Source organism: Pteropus medius, unplaced genomic scaffold (assembly GCF_902729225.1).
Source record: "Pteropus medius unplaced genomic scaffold, Ma_sr-lr_union100, whole genome shotgun sequence".
NCBI classification, from domain to species: Eukaryota; Metazoa; Chordata; class Mammalia; order Chiroptera; family Pteropodidae; genus Pteropus; species Pteropus medius.
The window spans coordinates 1,494,385-1,515,808 of NW_024340696.1; the positions used below are offsets into that span (position 1 = coordinate 1,494,385).

The 21,424-nt window shown below is 31.8% G+C and overlaps 1 protein-coding gene across 1 annotated transcript in view; it reads left to right on the top strand.

Moving 5' to 3' along the window:
- Positions 1–21,424, top strand: part of PRMT3 (protein arginine methyltransferase 3) — a 102,995-nt gene that overhangs the window by 19,726 nt on the left and 61,845 nt on the right. The window contains exon 10 of the mRNA XM_039865583.1: positions 11,051–11,150. Within this exon, the coding sequence (XP_039721517.1) occupies positions 11,051–11,150 (100 nt within the window). The remainder of the gene's footprint in view (positions 1–11,050; positions 11,151–21,424) is intronic.

A 21,424-nucleotide genomic window follows, 5' to 3' on the forward strand; every position in this document is an offset into this window, starting at 1 on the left:
TTTTTGAAGTAAGGAATGTTCCTTTATATTTTGTTTCTAAATTTAATAAAAATAACATGGAATAGTTGAGTTAAAGCTGAAGAGAAGTTTGAACCACTGATAAGGCTAAAATGGTAAACAAATATTTTTCTGCTCAAAAACCATAGAATTATAATGGAGATAATGAAGTGATCAAGACACCTTACAAGGAAACTAAATTCATTTCTTCTCTCACCTTACCAACCCCTTAATTTCCGTCCACTCAGTGGTCCTGTCTTAGCAGTCCAGTGACTACCCACTAGTTCAGTGAGTGGTTCACTAGAAGAATTTATATGACTCAATATAAAGTTGTATTCACAGCAAAGACTTATTACAGCAAAGGATACAGTCTAAGGACAATGAGAAAAAGATACCCACTGTTAAAGAGGTCATGCATAGGCTCCTGAGTAATCCCTCTTTCTCTGTAAGAGTCCCGCAAGAGGTACTTTTTTCTTTACTTGTGAACCTCAGAGATACATGCGAGCTGTCTCTACCCAAGAAAGGTTGCATGAGCCTTAGAGTTCATAGGCAAGTATGTGACCAGCCATGGTGCAAACCCATGTCAGATACCAGGTGCATATCAAGAATCTTCATGTTTATTTTAAACATGCTGTCTTACTGATTTAGCTTCATGCACATCTTCGGGCATTTTACCCAGCAACTGTGTGAATGTTCAGGGGTTTTGTTATTAGAGTTTGATCAAGAATTATTGCCATGTTTACAGAGATAAATAAGAACTGAAAGAACAGCCGTACATTAACTCTTTGCAGAGGTCAGAATTGGAAACCTGGGGTTCATACTTGGCCATACTTCTCCTTTACCAATGTACCTGTTGGAGTCTTTTAAATTGAGAATCCTTAACGTTTATCAGATCCTTCCCTCTCCTACCATTGATATTTCCTAAACCCATGCCTGAATTCACATTATTATATTTCTCACCTGAATTAATGCATCTGCAGGTAACTAGCTCAGTTATTTGTTCTTTCTCTTGCCTCCCATAGCTCTCTGTCATTCATTCTCTCTGGTGCAGCCAAATTGATTTCTCTACCCAATTTTCCTCCCCTTTAAATAAAAAAGAAGGAAGGGGGAAAAAGATGTTTTTGCATTGCGAAGACAGAGGATAAAGAAGAAACAAAAAAATTACCTGTGATCTTGGTATGGGAGATCACTATCAACATATTGGCAAGGCTTTTTAAAGCCTTAGTTTACAGGAGATGAAATATACGTAGAAATGTGAGCTTTACTAGAATATCAGCTCCCTAAGGTTAGGGATTTTTCTCTTTTTTGTTCACTTATATGCCCTAACTACCCTAAGAGTTACCTAGCACATAGTAGATATTTGGTGTGAATACTTAATGAATGAATAAATTAATGAATTTTCAAGGCCCAGGACATCAGATGTTCAAAGTCAAGTAAATTGTCATCACCAAAGCCTGAAAACCCATTGTCTCTTCTTGAATCCATATGATTCTTTTCATCATTTTATTTCACTGTATCAGAAGCTGAGTTGTTGCTATTTTTTAAACAGTGAAAAATAATGGGTTCTTTTTAATACTCTTCCTTGGTGTTAGTAATGCCACAGCTACACACCTGTAAACACGAATGTTACATTTAGGAGTGAAGCAGTTCATGGAATAGTCTTGTTCTGGTTCTGAGTCTGGGCCCTGCATTTGAAATTATCTGCTTGGTAGTATTTTTTTTTCATGAGGTATACTCACATCTGCCCCCTGTTTCAAATGGTTATGGTTCTTTGTTTTTTGTTTACATTCATGAATGGAAGATTAGATTGTTTAATAACAGTTACTGGTATGGATTTTCTCTCTAAGGAGAGGGGAGGGAGATCTGCTCTGGTCACAATTTTTCCAATGATTTTTGAGTCCCATTTTCACTTCCACTTTGTATACCTCTTTACCCCTACCTAGGCTTTGTGTTGTGAAGAATGTCTCCCACTTCCACTATAATCTTCTCTGATGTGTACACAGAGTACTGGGTCCGTCTTCATAGGTTTACCAGTATGACTTAATTCCCCCTGTTCTCCTACTAAATGATCAGTCTTTGGTTCTTTGATATCATCTTCTAAAATCTCCTTGCATTTATTGATTTATCACATTTTGTATTACTTTATTGTCATTTCATTGTGCTTTGGGAACAAAAGAGAAGTATTTGTGCTTGGATGCCAAAGTGAATTGAAAGCAAAGTAATATTATAGCTTTTATATTTTTATTTCAGGGTATTCTTTTAGGTGAACTTTATAATCATTTGCCACTAACTTTCAGTGCCACTTACTTGATTAGTGTTCATTGTATGAACTTCCATGGTATTTATGATGTTAGCACCTCTGTCCCTGCTGGATTACGTTCTTCCTTAAGACCTAGACCATGTCTTGTATCCGAACATATTGGGCAGAAGTATATTACAGATTTGATCGTATGTTTCCCATTCTGAAAATCCTGAAAAGGCTCTTCGTTATCATTAAGTAAAATCTAGACTTCTTAGCATCACCTCTAACTACTTCCCAACTTTGTCACTGCATACTACTTCCTATTGCTCTAATCATACTCAACTATTTATAGTTCTTCAAATTTGCCATTTCTCTCTCTCTTTCTTTTTCTCTCTCTCTCTCACACGCACACATGCACACACAAACACACACAGTTTGTACACACAGAGAAGCCGTCCTTTACCACCATACCCATGTACATATCTGTCTTTTGGTTTAGCTCAAATGTCACTCACTCAGTAAGAGCTTATTATACGAGCTCCCATGTTATCCTATATTCCTTTCTGTTCTTTCTTCCTTAGACCACATTTTGAAGTGCATGGACTATGTCTTTTATCTCTAGATGCCCAATATAAGATAATCATGATAATATACCTGTATCAGGAAATAAAAGTTACATTGCTACTTTTAAGAAAGGAAATAAGATAGAAAAGTGTTTGTTTTTCTAACAAAGTTTCCACTCAGAAAAATAGATAATTTCAATGCCTATTGGTTAAGAGGTTTACTTAAAATACCTTTCTTATTACAATGTTGTATTTCTTTAGATTAAAGCTATGCTAGTTTTTGTACAGCTATTTCCAGAGATAGAATTAATTTAAAATGCTTTTATACCGAAGTAAGTTTTAATGAGTGGCCACTTGAGAACAGTAAGTAAAATCTATAATTTTTTTTCAGATCAGATGGCAGTTAAGATGAACAATTTCAAGAAAGGTTATCTACATGAACGATATCTGTTTTGAGCTGCTTTCATACAGAATTCCTGGGGATTATGGCCTTTGTCATTTTTTTCTGTTTATTTTCTGAAATCTTAATCTTTCCTGTTATATTTATATTTGAGCAAGTAATTACTGAGACAAATAGGATTATGACTTGTAGCAGACAATAAACAGCCTGAGCAGATGGCCTCTTACAGAACACATCTTGTTCTAGCATGAGTATTCTGAAGATATTTCTAGGCAGTGGGAAGCTTGCTGTTTGTTTCTTTTGAAGTGTTTATAACTATTAAAGCCTTAATAAATATTTCAATAAATAGTAAGCAATTACAGCAATTTTACCAGAAAATAACTGTATTAAATATCTCTGGAAAAAAATAAAATGTAAGCATCCTTTTCTTTTTAACTTTTGTGTGAAATATAACACACTTATTAAAAAGTATATGAAACAAATAATATACTATGCATGACTATGCATAATTAACAAGAAATAGAATATTACCAGCACTTAGAGTCCCACCCACCTCCATTTGCCTTTTTTCAGTGAGATGCTGTCCCTGCCTGGTTGAGGTAACCACTGCCTTGACTTGCATGGTAATCACTCACTTCCTTTGCTTTATTTTTTAACCACTTAGATGGGCATCCATTTAAGATAGTTTAGTTTACTCAACCTTGATCTTTAAATAAATTATATATTATGCATTCTTTTTGTCTAGCTTGTTTTGCTCAACCTTGTTTTTAGTGTGCATTCGTATGTTTAGTATTCATTCATTCATTTGTGTATAACTGTAGTTCGGTCATGTTTATTGTTTTATGGAATGCTATCGATGAATATATCACAATTTATCTTTCTGTTCTCGATAGACATTTTGTGTTTTCCAGTTTAAGGCTATTATTTCTAATTTTGTTAGGAATTTTTTTTTGTATGCCCTAGTGCATACATCTGTGGGGTATATACTTAAAATAGAATTGCGGCTTTACAACATACATACCCTTAAATTTCCTACATATTGCCAGACTGTTTTCCAAAGTGGTTATACCAATTTATGCTATCATAAGTTAATAGTATATAATAGTTCTAGTTGGTATTGTCTACCTTTAAAAGTTTTTTCCAGTTGGTTGTTTAGCAGTATATCATTGCAATTTAAATTTGCATTTCTGTGATTGCTAATGAAACTGAACACCTTTTTATGTGATTATCAGCCATTTGGATTTCCTTCTCTGTGCAATATATGTTTATTTCTTGCTCAGGTTTCCTTTGACTTGGTTCTTTTTCTTATTTATAAGAAATCTATATTTATAGGCAATCTATATTTTTTTAGATTTTAGTTTATAAGTTTTATGTAATGCAAAAGTCTTCTTTTATTCTTGCTTGCCTTTCAGTCTCTTCAATGATATTCTTAAATGTAAATGAAAAGTTTCATGTAGCAACATTTTTCATTTATGAGTTGAGTAAGAAACCTTATGGAGATATTCTATATTCTCTGGTAAATGCTTCATAGCTGTTGTGTGTTTTACACTTAAGTCTGTTATCTACCAGGTATTGCTTTTTGTATGTGGTATGAAGTAGAGATCTGGTTTTATTTTTATTTTTTTTATAATCTCTTTAAATGATCTATTTGTCCCAGTCTCACTTATTGCAAAGACCATTCTTTGCTCTCTGCCTTGCAGTGTTGTCTTTGTCAGGAATCAAGCCATAAATGAGGCCAAAACTATACTAGTATACCAAAACTATACTAAGGCAGTAGAACAGAAAATTACAGGTCACTCCTCCATGAATATATATGCAAAGATCCTGATCAAAATATTAGAAAATTAATTGATCAAAAGGTAAGGTTTATCTCAGAAATACAGAGTTGGTTAAATATGAGAAAATCAACCAGAAAAATTTATTGAGATCACCTCAATAGCTGCAGGAAAAAAAGTTTGATAAAGTTCCAAATCCATTTAATATATCTATGTGTTAAAACTTATAGCAAACTAGAGCTAGAAAGAAATGTTCTAACATGATATAGAGAATCTACAAAAACAAAACCTACAGCCCACATCCTGAAGCATTGGAAGCATTCACATTAAGTTCAGTAACAGGGCAGGGATTCTTGCCATCACCTCTTCTAGTCAGCACTGCAAAGGAGATCCTAGACAGTACAGCAAAGCGATGAAAAGAAAGGTATAAGAATTGGAAATGAAGAAACAAAACTATTCTTGTTCACTAATGTGTTTGCGAATACAGACTTCAGAAATAAAGTATAAGTAAATTATTAAACTAATAAAAATATCAAGGTGCTGCATACATAATTAGTACACAAAAATCAATTGTATTTCTATGAAGAACAAAAAAACACTTAGACACTGAAAATTAAAATATATCAAAATTATTGTTAATGTTTCCAACCTCCTCCCAGACAATGCAAGGACATTAAGTCAACTTTAATGGAAAATTCACTCAGTGAATGATTGTCCCCCAGTAAAGGCTGTGCTGTTTTAACTTCTTCCCCAGTCTGTGTTCTAACCTTGGCCAATATCTCCTTGCCATATATTTCTCAGGTATCTTTAATCTTACAACATATTCTGCAATAATTTCTAGAAAGAATAAGCCTGGAAGACCCTAATGACTGCCAGAATTTGAACCATCCTCTTCAAAGCTTGTTAATAATTCCTTAGTAGAAATCTTATTGAATTCCTTTTTAATAACATTTTTCAAAAGCCATCTAAACTACCCCTCACAATGAGCTCGTTTTTGTTTCTTCCTTCTCTTTTCTCTTGTTGACACCCACTTTATATGTCAAAAACATCATGCAGTTCCATTCTTGGTAAATGAATAAGGCAACCAGGTACTACCTCCTAAATAGTCTCTTGGCTTCCCAATAACAAGATTACATAAAATACTCAAGAATTAGGAGTTGCTGATTACCACTTCTATCATCATCCCTGTTGATAATATTAAATCATGTTGTTAAGCAGTCTGAGTTCACTTGCACTCATAGCACACCTGCTGCTTCAGAGGACTGTTCTACTTGTGGGTTGGAGAGAGGCAAGAGCAGTTACCCCTTTTGGGATAGGTATACTACAGCCCAACTTTTATTCACTGTACTAGCTTAGTTGCCATACCACCAGGAAGCATCTGCTCACAGCCACTTAGGGGTTATCATCAACCCAAGTAATTCTACTCAATCGTGTGTAAAATAAGCAATATATAGTCTCGATTGTTTATCCATGCCAATAATGATTCACCAGACTTTTCCGATTTGTTTCTATAAAATGCCCTATCTCTATCACAAAATATTTTCAGCTCTCAGAAGTCCTCTGACCTTGTCCTCCATCTGTATTGTCTTTGGGGTAACCCATAGCTTTCAGTTCATTATTTTCTGAGAGCATGCTTTATCTTCCCAGGTAGCCATATAAGCATAGCAAAGCCTTACTTAGATACCTTGCATACTCTGGGCCAGAGAGTGCATGCCTGATATAGGGAAGGAAAGACCAAAGCAGCTGCTTTAGTGCCCCAGACTTCTCCCTGATTTGTCTGCACCTCTTAATTACCTGTATTTTAAAAATTATTTGTAAAGCCTGACATGGGGTATAATCTATTTTATGTGTCACATTTGACAGTCTGTTCCTTTGTATTCATTCACCCACATATATCCATTCTCTTTTTTCATTCCTTCCTCTTTCCCTGACTAGGGTCATTTTCTTCCTTCTTGAACATATTTTTTTTTAACATTTCCTTCATGGTGTTTGTTGATTTGAAATAGATTTTGCCTTTATTCTTAGAGGTGTTTGTCTCTGCCTATCGAATTCTGCTTTAGTATAATGGTCAATAAACTTCAGCCATGGATCGGTCACAACTTTTTGTAAAAAAGTTGGGACACAGCCATGTGCTTTTGTATACATATTGTCTATTGCTGCTTTCATACAACAATAGCAATTGAGTAGTTGCAGTAAAAACTATATGGCCTACAAGACTAAAATATTTATTATTTGGCAATTGAATAAAAAGTTTACTAACTCTTGCTCTTGTTCATTATTATTCCATTGTCTTCTGGCTTCCGTTGTTGTGTCAAGAAGTCACTTGTCAGAATAATTGTTATTTCATTGAAGGTAATCTGTTTTTGTTGAAGGTGTTCTCTTTGTTTTTGAGTTTCTGAAGTTTTACTGTAATGCCTAGATATTTTAAAAATTGTTCGTCTTAAGAGTCATTGGATTTCTTTTGTCAGTGACTTAATGCTTTTTATCAGTTCTAGAAAATTCTCATCCTTTATCTCTTCCATTAGTTTTTCTGTCCCTTTTATTTCTTCTCTTTTTGGGACCCCAAAAAGATAATCTAATTCTATATTAGATTATCTCACCGTATTCTTTGTCTTAGCTATGCTTCTGTAGTGTTCTAAAGCAAGGATTTATCTCACCGTATTCTTTGTCTTAGCTATGCTTCTGTAGTGTTCTAAAGCAAGGATTGGCAAACCTACTCTGTAAATAGCCAGTAAATATTTTAAGCTTTGTAAGACACCTGTGGTATCTGTCACTTCTGCTGTCGATACTTCTTTTTCTTCTTCTTTCTTAACCACCCTAAAGCCTATGGGCTATACAAAAATAGGCCACAGGCTAACAGGCCATAATTTTTAAGTCCTTGGTCTAAAGATCCAATTAAAAGAGATTGGATAAAAAATAAGACCTATCTATTTTCTATCTTTAGAAAAAAATTTAGTTTAAATATAAAATACTATAGGTTAAAAGTAAAAGAATGGAGAAAAACATATAAACACAAATCATTAAAACAACCGGAGTGGCTATATAAATATCAAACAAAGGAAATATTATAGAACTTACAAGGAATAATGAACATTTCGAAATGATAAAGGGATCAAATGATAATCTAATAATACTAAACCTATAATCAACTAATAAAATCTTCAGAATACATGAAGCAAAAACTGACAAAAGAGAAATACATAAGTTTCAAATCATTTTAGGAGATATCAATACTCTCCTGTCAATAATTGATAGAACTAGTAGATATAAAATAAATAGGAATATATAAAACTCAATCAGAAGGAAAACTCACCAGACTAGGAAAGAAGAGAACTTTCTCACCTGATAAAGAGCATCTATAAAAATCCTAAAGGGAATGTCTTATTTATTAATAGTTAATGAATTCTTCCCCCCTATAGCTGGGAACAAAACAAGGGATATCCACTCTCACCAGTTCTGTATAGTATTCTCTTGGGGAATCTAACAAATATATTAAATCAAGAAAAGGAAATAAAAGATTTGAAAGAAGTAAAACTGTCATTACTCCCATATGACATGATCTGTAAAATACTCAGAAATCTATAAAATAGCCTCTAAAACTGTGCTAAAACTAAAACCTTTATCACAGTCATGGCATTGAAGGTCAAAATATGAATATCAACTTTACTTCTGTTAGTAGCCACAAACAACTAGAAATTGAAACTTAAAAAAATAGCATAGTACAACTGAAATCCTCAAACATTCAGGGATAAATTTAACAAACATCTAAAACATGAACAGTGCAAAACATAGAACTAAAAAGTCCAGAACATTACCAAGAGCTGATCTTAAAATTCATATGGAAACACAATTGACCTAGAATAGTCAAAAGAATTTTTTAAAAGAAGAGTAAGGTCAAAGGATGTATACTATCAAGTTTTGTGACTTAAAGCTATAGTAATCGAGAAAGTGTTGTATTAGCATAAGAACACACATCTAAATCTTGGGGCAGAATTGAAAGTCCAGAAATAAACCCACACATGTATGGTTAATTGATTTTTGACAAAGATACTGAGGTAATTCCATGGGTTAGTGATAATTTTTCAATAAAGTTGAAACTATCACTTGTGATAGTTTTTCCAACCAAGTTTTTTGATACCATATCAATAGATATTGATATGAAAAAAATGAACATGATATTATATGGAAAAATGAACTCAATGAAAAAAAAATTGAAAAAAATTTTAGGAAAAAACATAGGTGAAAAAATGTAGGAAAAGATTTCTTAGATGTCGCCAAAAGCATTAACCACAAAAGAAAAACAAATGATAAATTGTTCTTTATCAAAATTTAAAACTTTAGCTCTTTAAAACATATCATTAAAAAAATGTAAAAGCCACAGTATGGTAGAAAATATTCACTATACATAAATCAGACTGTTTTTATCCAGAATATGTAAAGAACTTTAAAAATTCAAAGACATTACAACTGACTCGATTTTTTAAATGAGAAAAAATTTGAACAAAAGACAATATGGGAGAATGGCTATTTAGCACATGAGGAAAATGCTTGGTCATTTAGGAAAATGCAATTTAAATCCAAAATGAAATCTCACCACCTAGTTTAAAAGATCAATGATGCTAGGTGTTGAGAAGGATTTGAATCAACAGGAATGCACATATATTGCTGGTGGGAATGTAAAATTGTACATGCACTTTGTAGAACAAATTGGCAATTTCTTAAAATGTTAGATACACACTTTCACTTGAAAGAGCAATTCTAATTTACAGAAATATTTATAGCAGCTTTATTCATTAAAGGCCAAAGCTAGAAACAGTCCAGAATTCCATCTGATGTGTGAATAAACAAAATTGTGTTTTATTTATGCAGTGGAATGCCACTCACCAATAACAAAGAATGAACTACTTAAATATGTGTGAATCTACAACTCAAATATATGCTGTTGAAAGAAACTGGACACAAAAAGATAACATTCAGTATGATTCTGTTTATGTGAAATTCTACAAAATACAAATTTAATATGTGGTGGAAAGAAAAAATCAGCAGTTGCACTTGTAGAGGGGAAGATTTTCTGGGAAGGAGAACTAGTGAATCTTTGAAGAGATAGAAATGTTCCATATATTGATGATGATGACGGTTACCCAAGTATCTCTGCATGCTAAAATTCAACAAAATTTACCCTCAAAATGAATACATTTATTTTTATATAAATAATGCCTCAGTGAAGTTGGGGGAGAATAATCTTAGCAGAAAAAAGTCCTTTATAATTCAGATGTCCATCCTGTGAGAGTAGATAGAAACTGAGCTTGCTTTTTTAGCTTTTTGAAATTATCTCTTTAATCTTGTTGTTTCAGATTGCAAAAGGGGAGTGAAAAATATGTGCTATTCTTATGATCAAGCATGTAAAAATATCTAATGACTGTCATTGGACAAGGTTAAATAATTTGTAATTGGAGTAGTAGTTCAAGTTTTATACAACATCTAGTATTTTGTTATTCATGATAATATCATTACAATTATATAGTGCTTGAGATTGTATACATACATAGCTTTCACAAATATTTGATCCACATAATAGATTGTGAAGTAGGGCAGGTATCATTCTCTTTTACACATGTGTGCATAGGCTTAGCAAGATTATTAAATAATTTGGTGAAGATTACTTAGCTGACATATCCTAGAGAATCTGAGTTTCAAAGTTAGAGCCTCTGGCTTCTAATTCTCTCTCCAGTATGACACATTTCCATTTAAAACATACTTTTCTTGGCTGGTCCATCTGCCTCCACCTCTATTTAAAAAAAAAAAAAAAGATCAGTAACTTTATTGACACATATTCTTGATAAAATTTGGATTTCTTTTCAGGCTCAAGTTTTAAATATTGTTTCAATGTCTTGTAATATTAATCACAACTATTTCTGGGCATTCATCAAAAAGTCATTATATGCTCAGGGAATAAACTGAATATAGTTTTGGTACCACAAAATAATTTGAACAGTTGCCAAGAAATTATGTGATTACACTAGTTTTGGGAATGTGTTTAAATACTAATTTAATTTGTTATGATAATTTTCAGACTAAATAAACTGGAAGATACTATTATACTAATTAAAGGAAAGATTGAAGAAGTTCATCTTCCTGTAGAAAAAGTGGATGTTATTATATCCGAGTGGATGGTAAGTGTTTGCAGGAAAAAAACTGCTTTTATTGGTTTAAAAAAAAAAACAATGAATAAGGTAGTAGTGCTTCTGCATTTTGTCCTATTTGATAAATGGCAAAATGGTGGCATTTTAAAAACAGTTACAGTTTTTCTATGGTACTTTATTCTGAAATGGTAATTATTTAGTTTTAAATTTATTTTAAAGCCACATTTTCATGAACCAGTATTTTAAAATTAAAATATGTTGGGTAGAATCCTTTGGATTTGAAAGATTTTTTTTTTTTTTTTTGCATACAGCAAGCAGTATGTAAGAATACAAAAATCTAGAATAACTCAATTTTAAGCTATAGCATACATTTTTTTAAAGCATTTTCAACAAGGAAGAACAAAATAACAATATACCCTGCAGAATTAGACTCCGATGTTTAATGTACTTATAATCCAGTATAGCAATATAGGCATCGTATATTGCAGAGAAATACATCTGTTATCTTTTATGGTCCACTGACTGTTCAATGGCTTAATCTAGATATGGTTTATTTTTGCTTTAAATTAAAAAAAATATATTAAAAATTATTAGGTGACACTCATTAATAAAATCAAATAGGTTTCAAGCATACAATTCAAAGTATGTCATATATATTGCATTGTGTGTTCACCACCCAAAGTTAAATTTCCTTCCATCACCAAATATTTAACCCCTTTTACCCCATCTACTTTCCCTCTACATATGTTTTCTTTTCTACAGCTGTTCATGCAGTTTGCCTTGGAAGATGTTCTTTGATAAGAATGTCATTTAAAAAGCCAAAAAATTGCTGTTAGTATGTTAGTTAATAATCTCTCACTTGCCTCTTAGATTTATGAATTTTCAAATTTAAGCTTGCCTTTAATTTTACATTTTCTTTTTATTGAATGGAATTTCTATTTGATAAAATTGTTACTAGGTAATCTCTACAAGATAATATTTATGCCTGCATCTGTTCTCATTTTTTCACATTTTACTCATACCGTTCTTTATGGTATTTTATTTCTACTTCCTTAATAAAACTGTTCAAAGTATGCATCCCTAATTCTTGTTCAGTTAAGCCAGATTGACTCATTTGGTGTTGCTGTTTTTCTTCTATGTTTTCAACATGAACTCCTTTGAAGTAGATAGATAAGATCATGGCATCATATAATGCAAGTGCCAGAGATAATTCTTTTTTGCACCTGTGTTATTTTCTGTCATCAAGACCATCAGCAAAATTACACATTAGTGGCCTAAATTTTCTTTACTCAAGTGTTCTTGGATTTGTCCTTGAACCTTAAGAATTAACTTTCCCATCCCATCTTCACCAGCGCATACCTACACCCACAATGCTGGGGTATCCTTTGTTCATATTCATTACTCTTTATTGTTGGCAAATAGTTTTTCAGGATTTTATAGTCTGTATTGCTTAGAAAACATAGCTTGTGATTTGATTTACTAACAGTTCACAAACTAACCATGAAGCCTGCCATAGGTCACCTTTTAAACTGGTGGATATTAAAATGTTTTTGTTTTTAGTTTGGTCTGGCGGTGAAGCCATGCCATTTTGACTAACCTCCATAAGATAGGTGGCGTTTCCTAGATGTGTTTCTTGCTTTAAATGATATACTAATAATATATAAGTTTTTCAGTAAGTTAGATAAGCTGAATTCATTTTAGAGTCAAGAGATTATCTAACAACACAAATTTTCAAATAAACAGGTGCATTTTTGCATTTCTTTTTGACAAGAAATATGCTTACGACACAAATTTAAGGATTTTTAAGAACTCATATTTTTCCTCTTTTATATGTATTACTCTGAAATTTTTAAGCTAAATGAAATTGTACGTTTAGTATCTATTTTTTATTTACTTAAAATATTTTCTGAAATAATCTCATGTCTAGTGATTCAAGATAAAGAAATCTAAGACATAACTTCTCCCTAACTGTGTACCTCCTGCCATTTTTTTTCTTGCATTTTTTATTTCTTTGTTGTTCATTAGGGAAAAAGACATCTTTTTACTGCAGCATTTCTTGGGTTAAATAAAAAATCAATAATAAAAACAAAAGTTTAAAAATCATAAATATATAAAATTACATGAAATTAACTGTAAAAAATGTTCTTTTGATAACAGATTAATGTTTTAATGTCTTGTATTTCTATTTCTGTAGTCAGTTTTCATCTGTACATTTTTGACTAAAATAGTTTGTCCTTTAATAGAAGATACTGATGATTAGTGAGAACAAAATATGTTTTAGCAAATAATCTTATTTCTTTTAATGTGTTTTACCTTCCTTGTCTGGCAAACTCCTAGTAGTTTTATGAGACTCATCTCAGACATCACCTCTCCTATGAAGCTTTCTTTTTCTGCCCCTTGAACACATATAAAATGTCTCTCTTCCCTTTCTTTTGCATCTTAGTTGTTTAAGCTTCTATTACAGCTTTTTACATTGTGTTATAATTATTCACTTTCCTTTTTCTGTTCTCTCAAGACTAAAATCCAGGATTTACATGATATGGCCAAATTCAGTCACAGGGATTAGCATTCGTAAATGATGTGGGAATGTGCACCATAAGAAAACTTTCCCAGATGGAAATTCACTGATCACAGACATGATCTCATTTATAATGATCTCTGGGCAGAACATGAAGGCAGGGAGGTGTAGCATAAGACAGAGTTAAGAATGTGACTCTGGAATCAGACCACCTGAATTCTTGGCCCTATTTTGCCACTCCTAGGTTTGTTACTACGGGCATGGTACTGAGCCTCACTGTGCCTCAGTTTCCTTTTCTATGATATGAAGATAGTAGTACATACTTCATAGGGTTTTTGTGAGGATGAAATAAATGGATACATGTAAAGTTTTTAGAAGGGTTTCTGGCACATAATAATAGTAATTAGCTATTCAGTATTGTAAATTGTACAAACTTTTAAGCATTCAACACCTAGTGAATGAGCTGCTAGACTAGGCTATTCAATAAATAAAAGTTAAAAATGATAATATACATGAAATAAAGAATATTAATACTTGGGGGAAGAACATTCTTAGGACTTTTTCCTTGGCTTATGAGTTTTTTGAAAAAGCGGAAGACCTTCTCTTTCCCTGGCTAGCATTTCTGAATCGACCCTGCCTGTAATTAGTACAAAGAAGTATGAAAATCAGCTGATGGTTGTGGGCTATTGGGGTTGGGATGTTTTTAGTATTCTTTTTAACATTGACCGAATTAAAATGTATTATATGTGTGTTTCAAGCAAAATTCTGTTTGCTGCCCTGTAATCAATTTTTAGGCAATTCTGATAAAACCTAATTAGTTTAGAAAAAGTATAAAATACATCTTTCGCCAAAGTATTTTTGAGTACTATCAATATTAATAGGTAGATAGCTACAGTATTTGAACATGAAAGGAAAATTTTGGTTTATAAGAATTTTTTTCATAGGTATGCTGATGTCTGAATTCAGAATAAAATGAAAAGGGAGTAAAAATATAATTAAAATAGGTTCCTCATGTGTAATTACTTCCATTTTATAATCTTTATGTTTGTTGTTAACTGTGCTCTTAGCCACTCCCTAGCCTCTCCTTTTTTTAATCTTAATATTTGTTTAATTAGAATTCAGATCACACTCTGCAGCCATGTTTTTTCTTACTCTAGCAAGGAGAATATTTTGTGAAATATTTTATAAAATATCTTATTCAAATGTACACTTTTTTCCTATCTTTGAAACCAAATTTAAGTGCAAATATTTAGTCTTTTAAGGAAACTTGTTTATATTGAAACAATTATTACTAGTAAATTTTTGCTTTGTTGAAATATAATATTTTAGATGTTTTATATCTCTTTCATCAAATTTCTAGAAGTTGCTTTTGCCAAGAGATTCAGCACATCATGTGTGATTGAGTTGATTGGATTTATTTGCTTTTTGGCCCTCCATAATTCCCTTTGTCATGTTACATTCTAATTGTGCTTTTAAGTTCTGTATAAATTGCTTTTTAAAATAATTTGCTCAATAAGTTGCAAATTCTAATTATGAAGATAAAGGGGATAAGTTATTTGGGAATATAAATCAATTGCCCTTATAAAAATTTTTCATTATACTAGTGAGAGAACAATATCTATTTGTTAATTTTTATTTTAAACTCTGAAATTGTGTAGCAGTTTATAAATATGTTTTCATAATTATAATTTACTTCTACCTGAGTATAAAGGTAAGGTCCTAAAATTTATAGTTTGCATTTCCGACAGATGGGCATTTATTATCAACACAGTTAGATTGTCTTATGTAACTGAGTTTGCTCTGTCAAAATTATTATAATAATTAGTATGAAGTGGTTCTATTTAAGAATTATCCATGGACAGATATTTGATTCAAAAGCCTTGAGTCATATAAATGCCACCAATTTGTAATGAATAATATCTGTTCCTGTGCTGTCCAACCTGGAGTTAGAGAACCACCAATCATCATGTGTTTGAGAAATAACAAATTAGATATGGTGTGAAGATTTGGAAGGGGAAAGACATTATTCATTTTTATGGAGAATAATGCAGAATTCTCACAGATTTTTAGGATAAAACACTAGCCTTCATACTTTTTTGAGCCCTTGCAGGGCCGATTTTATTAAGATCCTTCCTAATTCCTTGGGTATTCCAATTTAATCTTTGTAGCCATTAGAAATACTTCTGGGGAAAGTTTAAGAAGCCATGACTTACATTGTTTTTTTTGAAACCGATTTAAAAGTTTTTATGAAGATAATTGTCCTTTTAGTTTTTCCTCCCTTTACATATAGATCTTCTATATATCATCATTAGTAGATTCTCCAAATTCACGGTATTTAGATGGCAGGATTCTGAAGTCATTATTTATTTTGGTGAAATGAAAATTTTAGGGCATCAGTGAGTTACAGTAAATGTTTATCTGTTCTTATGAGTGACCTTCTTGACATATTCTCAAAGGATTACTTATTTTGAGTAAATTTTTTAATAGTGACTGTACATTGATTTGGTATTCTCCATTTCACTCTCTTCTCTTTATTCTTTTTTAAGACTAGAATATTTATTTGGGGGTATCCAATTTAAAGTTAGGACTATAGCTTTGAAATTGAATGAATATGAGGATAACTGACCTTTTCAAGATTTCAGTATTCAGTCCTATTTTTATTAATTTGTGTTTCTATTCAATAAAAGTACGTGACCAGAAATAAACCCAGAGCTTAATCTGTTCCTTGTCATTAGCAAATTACATATGATTATTCTTATCAGCTTTGCTAAGGGTTTATCATTTATTACTTTTTAAAGAATCCACATTTTGGCTTTGTTGAATTTTCTTCTATCATACGTTTGTTTCTGTTGGATTGCTTTCTGACTTTTCCTTTATTATTTTGTTCTATTCTTTTAGAGTTGATTTGCTGCTCTTTTACTAGCTTCTTGAAATCAAAACTTAGATAATTGATTTTCAGCTTTATTCCCTAATATTTTGCATTTGAGATTTATTTTTCTAAGTACTGATTTAGTTCAATTTCACATTCAAGTGATTCTTAAAAATAGTTTAAATATTGTCCTTTATGCTCTTATTAAAAGAGAAAAACCCAACTATTATCATATTTTAGAATTTACCATTAAAAAAAAAACAAGGCATTGGCTCTTCTGCCCTACATTAAGGCTGACTAGGTGCTCTGGGACCTTCTTATTATAGTACCACTAAACCCCGAAGAACACACATTTTACATATTTTTTTTCTTACTACAAATGTCCGTTTGGCTGTTGCATCTGCTTTCCTTGATCAGTTGTATTGTGACTAATTTTTTAGAAGAGAAAGAACACAATTTTATTAAATGAGCACTACAGCAGAATATGGCGCGCATCACAGACAGTCCACTGCGATTACAAAGACAGAAAGAAATCTCACCGTCTTACATAGCCATTACATGTAGGTTCTCAAGATAAAAATAATATTGTGACTATATTTTTAATGACTAGTTTTCACTCATTTCTTTATGTAATCAAGGAAAGGAATTCTGAAGTACAATTATGTAAGAATTTTAAAGACAGTACATATCCAAATACTTAGAAATGTTTAAGAACTAAGAGTCCTGGTATTTAGTATGCCTATAGCTTGTTTCAGCATTCTCTTTTGTGAAATTTCTGTTAATTTCTGTTAATTTCATTCTATTTGGGATTTTTATCTTTTTATTATTTTCCTGAAAAAATTCCTTATTTTTTCTACTTACCAATCTGTTATTAGGGCTCTTCTCATATCTTCCGCTTTTTGTTTCTGGGCATGTAATAGAATTTAACTCTCTGTCCCCTCTGAAGTTAGATGAGGCCCTATGACTTGTCTGACTCTGAATAATTACAATAAGTAATGCTTCTTGTCAACCTGTGATATCAGAAATCAGTCTTTTTTTGTTTTAAATGATCATATCAGTGTTGTTAATGCAGAGTAACCTAGCTTGTCTTGACAGAAACATAATTCTTTATCAGTTATGTTTATGGGCAGTGTATGGCTTGTCATTTCATTAGTTTTTGGTGTGATTTGATGAATAGACATTCTTAATTTTTAATGTATCAAATTTATCAAATTTCCTTTATGGTTTGAGGTTTTTGTATCTTGTTTAATAAATCTTTCTAGAATTGCTTTCATATATTTATTAGACTTCTCCATCTTTCATGCCTCCAACCTCCTTCATATTTTCTAATGTTTTGACTTTCTGAGCTGCACTCTGGATAATTTTTTCAGTTCAATCCACCAAATTACTATTTTTTTCTGAAATTATTTCTAATAATCTGTTAAACTCTTCCATTGAATTTTCTTTTGTTATTATTTTACTTTAAGAGTTCTCTTTGGCTCTTTTAAAATTTGCTTGCTTGTTATCATCATCAAGCCCCGTAAAATATAACATATTTATATTTTATTTTAATTGCAGTATCTGACCTTTTTTTCAGGTCTACTTTTGCTAACAATTGTTTCTATTGCCTCTCGCTCATGTGCTTTTTCTTGTATGAGTGTTCAGTACTGTTTGATGTTATGCTGTTTATTTTCCAAGGAACTTTATCTCTGGAAAATTCTTTGGTACCTGGGTTTTGCCCCAAGTGATTTGCACTTGTTTTTGCCATGTACTGGCATAATTACAAATGCAGAACTGTATTTATTTTTAATATTATAAAAACACTTTACTAGGGAAAATTTCTAATGTAAAAAGTTTAGAATGAACCTCATGCATGCATCGCCCAACTTAACAATTACCAACACTGCCATTTCTTTTGTCTGTTTTCACACTATTACACTTTTTTCCTATCTCTAACTGATAAGCACTTTTAAAAATATATATTCATTATGCTATTATTGAGCCTAACAAAATTATCCATGTAGCCACAATTCCATATTACATAAAATATTCCTTAATAAGTAGTCTGTTCACATATCATGAATTTTATTTTATTTTTTTATATTTGATTTGTTTGAATCAGGATCTGAGTTATGTCCACACATTGTATTTGATTAATTTGTTTCATATATCTTCATTTTTATTAAACTTTTTATTTTGAAATAATTATAGATTATCACCTACAACTGTAAGAAATAATACAGAGAGATCCTTTACACTTTACCCAGTTTCTGTCATTGAGAATATCCTGAGAAACTACTCTGCAGTAGCACAACCAGGACATTGATATTGATATACCGTTGAGATACAGAACAGTTCCATCCCTACTAAGAGCTCACCTGCTGTCCTTTTATGCCACACCAAACTCCCTCTTCCAGCCCTGTCTTGACCTCTGGCAACCACTAATCTGTTCTTAATTTCTATAATTTCGTCATTTCAAGAATGCTGTATAAATGGAATCTTGTAGATGTGACCTTTTGGATTGGCTTTTTCACTTACTATAATTCCCTGGAGATTCATCCAAATTATGGCTCATATAAATAGTGTGTTCCTTATTTCTAAGTAGTATCTCATGATATGAGCGTACCATAGTTGGTTTAACCATTTGACTTTTGAAGGATATCTAGTTTAGGGCTATTACCAATAAAGCTACATGAATATTTGTGTATAGATTTTTGTGTGAACATAGGTTTTTATTTAAGTCATTATAATAGATGTGTAGTGATGTCTCATTGTGGTTATGATTTGCATTTCCCTAATGGCTAACGATGTTAAACATCTTTTCCTATGCTTATTTACCATCTATACCTCCTTTTCAATGAAATGTCTCTGTCTTTTGTCCATTTTCTAATTGGATTGTTTTTTTCGCTGTTGAGTTTGATGGTTCTTTTTGCTAGTCCTGTATAGGATATGTGGTTTGCAAATATTTTCTCACTCTGTAGCTAGTCCTTGTAACAGAGTCTTTTGCAGAGCAAAAGTTCTTAATGCTTTTGGTATGAAGTCTAAAATCTCTTAAGCTCTAGGTTCACCACTCCCCTTTCTTTTCTTGCCATTCTTTGAAGAAACTGGGTCATTTGTCCTGTAGAATTTTCCACACTCTGGATTTTGATGATTGCATCTTCATGGTGTCATTTAACATGTTTTTCTATCCCTTATATTTCTTGTAAACTGGAAATACAAGCCCAGAAATAAAGGCTTAACAAATACAAGAGTTTTTTTTTTCCCTCATACTTCATGTGTGGCAGTGGTGGTTAGGTTCTATTGCATTGAGTCAAGGGACTCTCAGTGTCTGACTATCTCTGTTAAGTTGAGATTGACTGACTGCTGGCTTTTGGAACTGACAGCCTCATTTATTCATTACAAAGTTTCCTATCATCCTTTAACCTAAAGGTTTTATAATCCATTGAAAATGATTTCTGTTTATTCTAATTGTATCATTTAACTTCTATTCATTAGCTGAAATTATTCTGGTAACCAAATATTTGGTTACGAACTATAGTTTATATAGGAAAATAGGACAAATGCCTAACTATTTTCTACTTATTTTACTATTTTCGGAATAATAAATTGTTTTTCTAGCATTTTCTAAAGGTGTTTTTAAATTTGCATTTAGTGTCATGAACTCAGTTTTTTAACATATTTGATGTGTTTTGAACCATTGTCATTATTTTTGATGTTCAAATTTGCCCATTTTTGCCTAATGGCAAACATGTGCGCTTGCCTTATGTCCCTTTAACAAATCCCAATGGTTCTTATATGTTACATAGATTGTAATGAAAAACAGGAAATATAAAATAATCGTATTATGATGGAGATTTCCCTTTCTGGCTCAATAAGGTATTTTAATAGTCATATCATGCTGCCTTAGTTTGGAGTTAAAGAATCCTGTTTCTTTCATTGAAAACGGCATGCAGAGATCACAATCCAGGTTCCAGGAGTGCTCATTGCTACTGACTGTCATTGCTTCCGTGTTTTTCTTAGTGGACAGATGTACCTATTCTTTTAATATATATAAAAAAAAATATGAATTAACATTGATATTTTCAATGTAAGATTATGGAATTTTTTATTTTTCTCCGGTTATATAACCAATTGACATACAATTAGATTCGCTTTCTTTTTCTTCAATTTGAGGGGATCGTTTCTTTTTCCTTTCATAGGTCAATTTTGTTTTAATTATGAAAAAATATGATTGTTTTGTCTGTTTCAGTTGAATAGTTAACCATTTTTTAGCTTTTGCTTTTTTTTATAATATCAGAAATGTATATATTTTACCCTTGTGTTATACAGTTAGCATACTCTACACATTGTTTCATACTTAGCTTTTTTAAATTTAAAATTATAACTTTTGACTCTCTATAGAGATACGCCTCATTCCTTTCTGTATAATACTCCATTTTACATATAAATATAATATATACATGAACACTCATTTAAATTTCTTCCATTCTTTTTCTGTTATAGATTATACTATATTGAATATTCTTGTGACATATCATTTCATTTTGCATTCTTAGAAGTGCAATTGATGCATCAAAGAGCTGATGAATATTCAGTATTACCAGTTATTCCTAAATTCTCAATACTGATCTTACCATTGCGCTTTCTTACCAACAGTGGTACACGAATACCTGTTTTTTTATAGTCTTACCAACAGAATATGTTGTAGAATCGCTTTTAAATGATTGGGTTTAGGTTTTTCCTGCCACCTAGGCATTGTAAATTAGGGCTGTGAATTTATATCAGGCCTGGCTTATGTTAAGAATTATTGGAGGTAGGGCGGAGAGGAAGTACGTGTGTGACCACTCAGCACCAGGGTCCTAAACTGAGTTTGCTAGGAGGGGGAGGGTTGGCAGTAAACGAGATTTTAAATTCATATTTACATTGTAGATACATTTT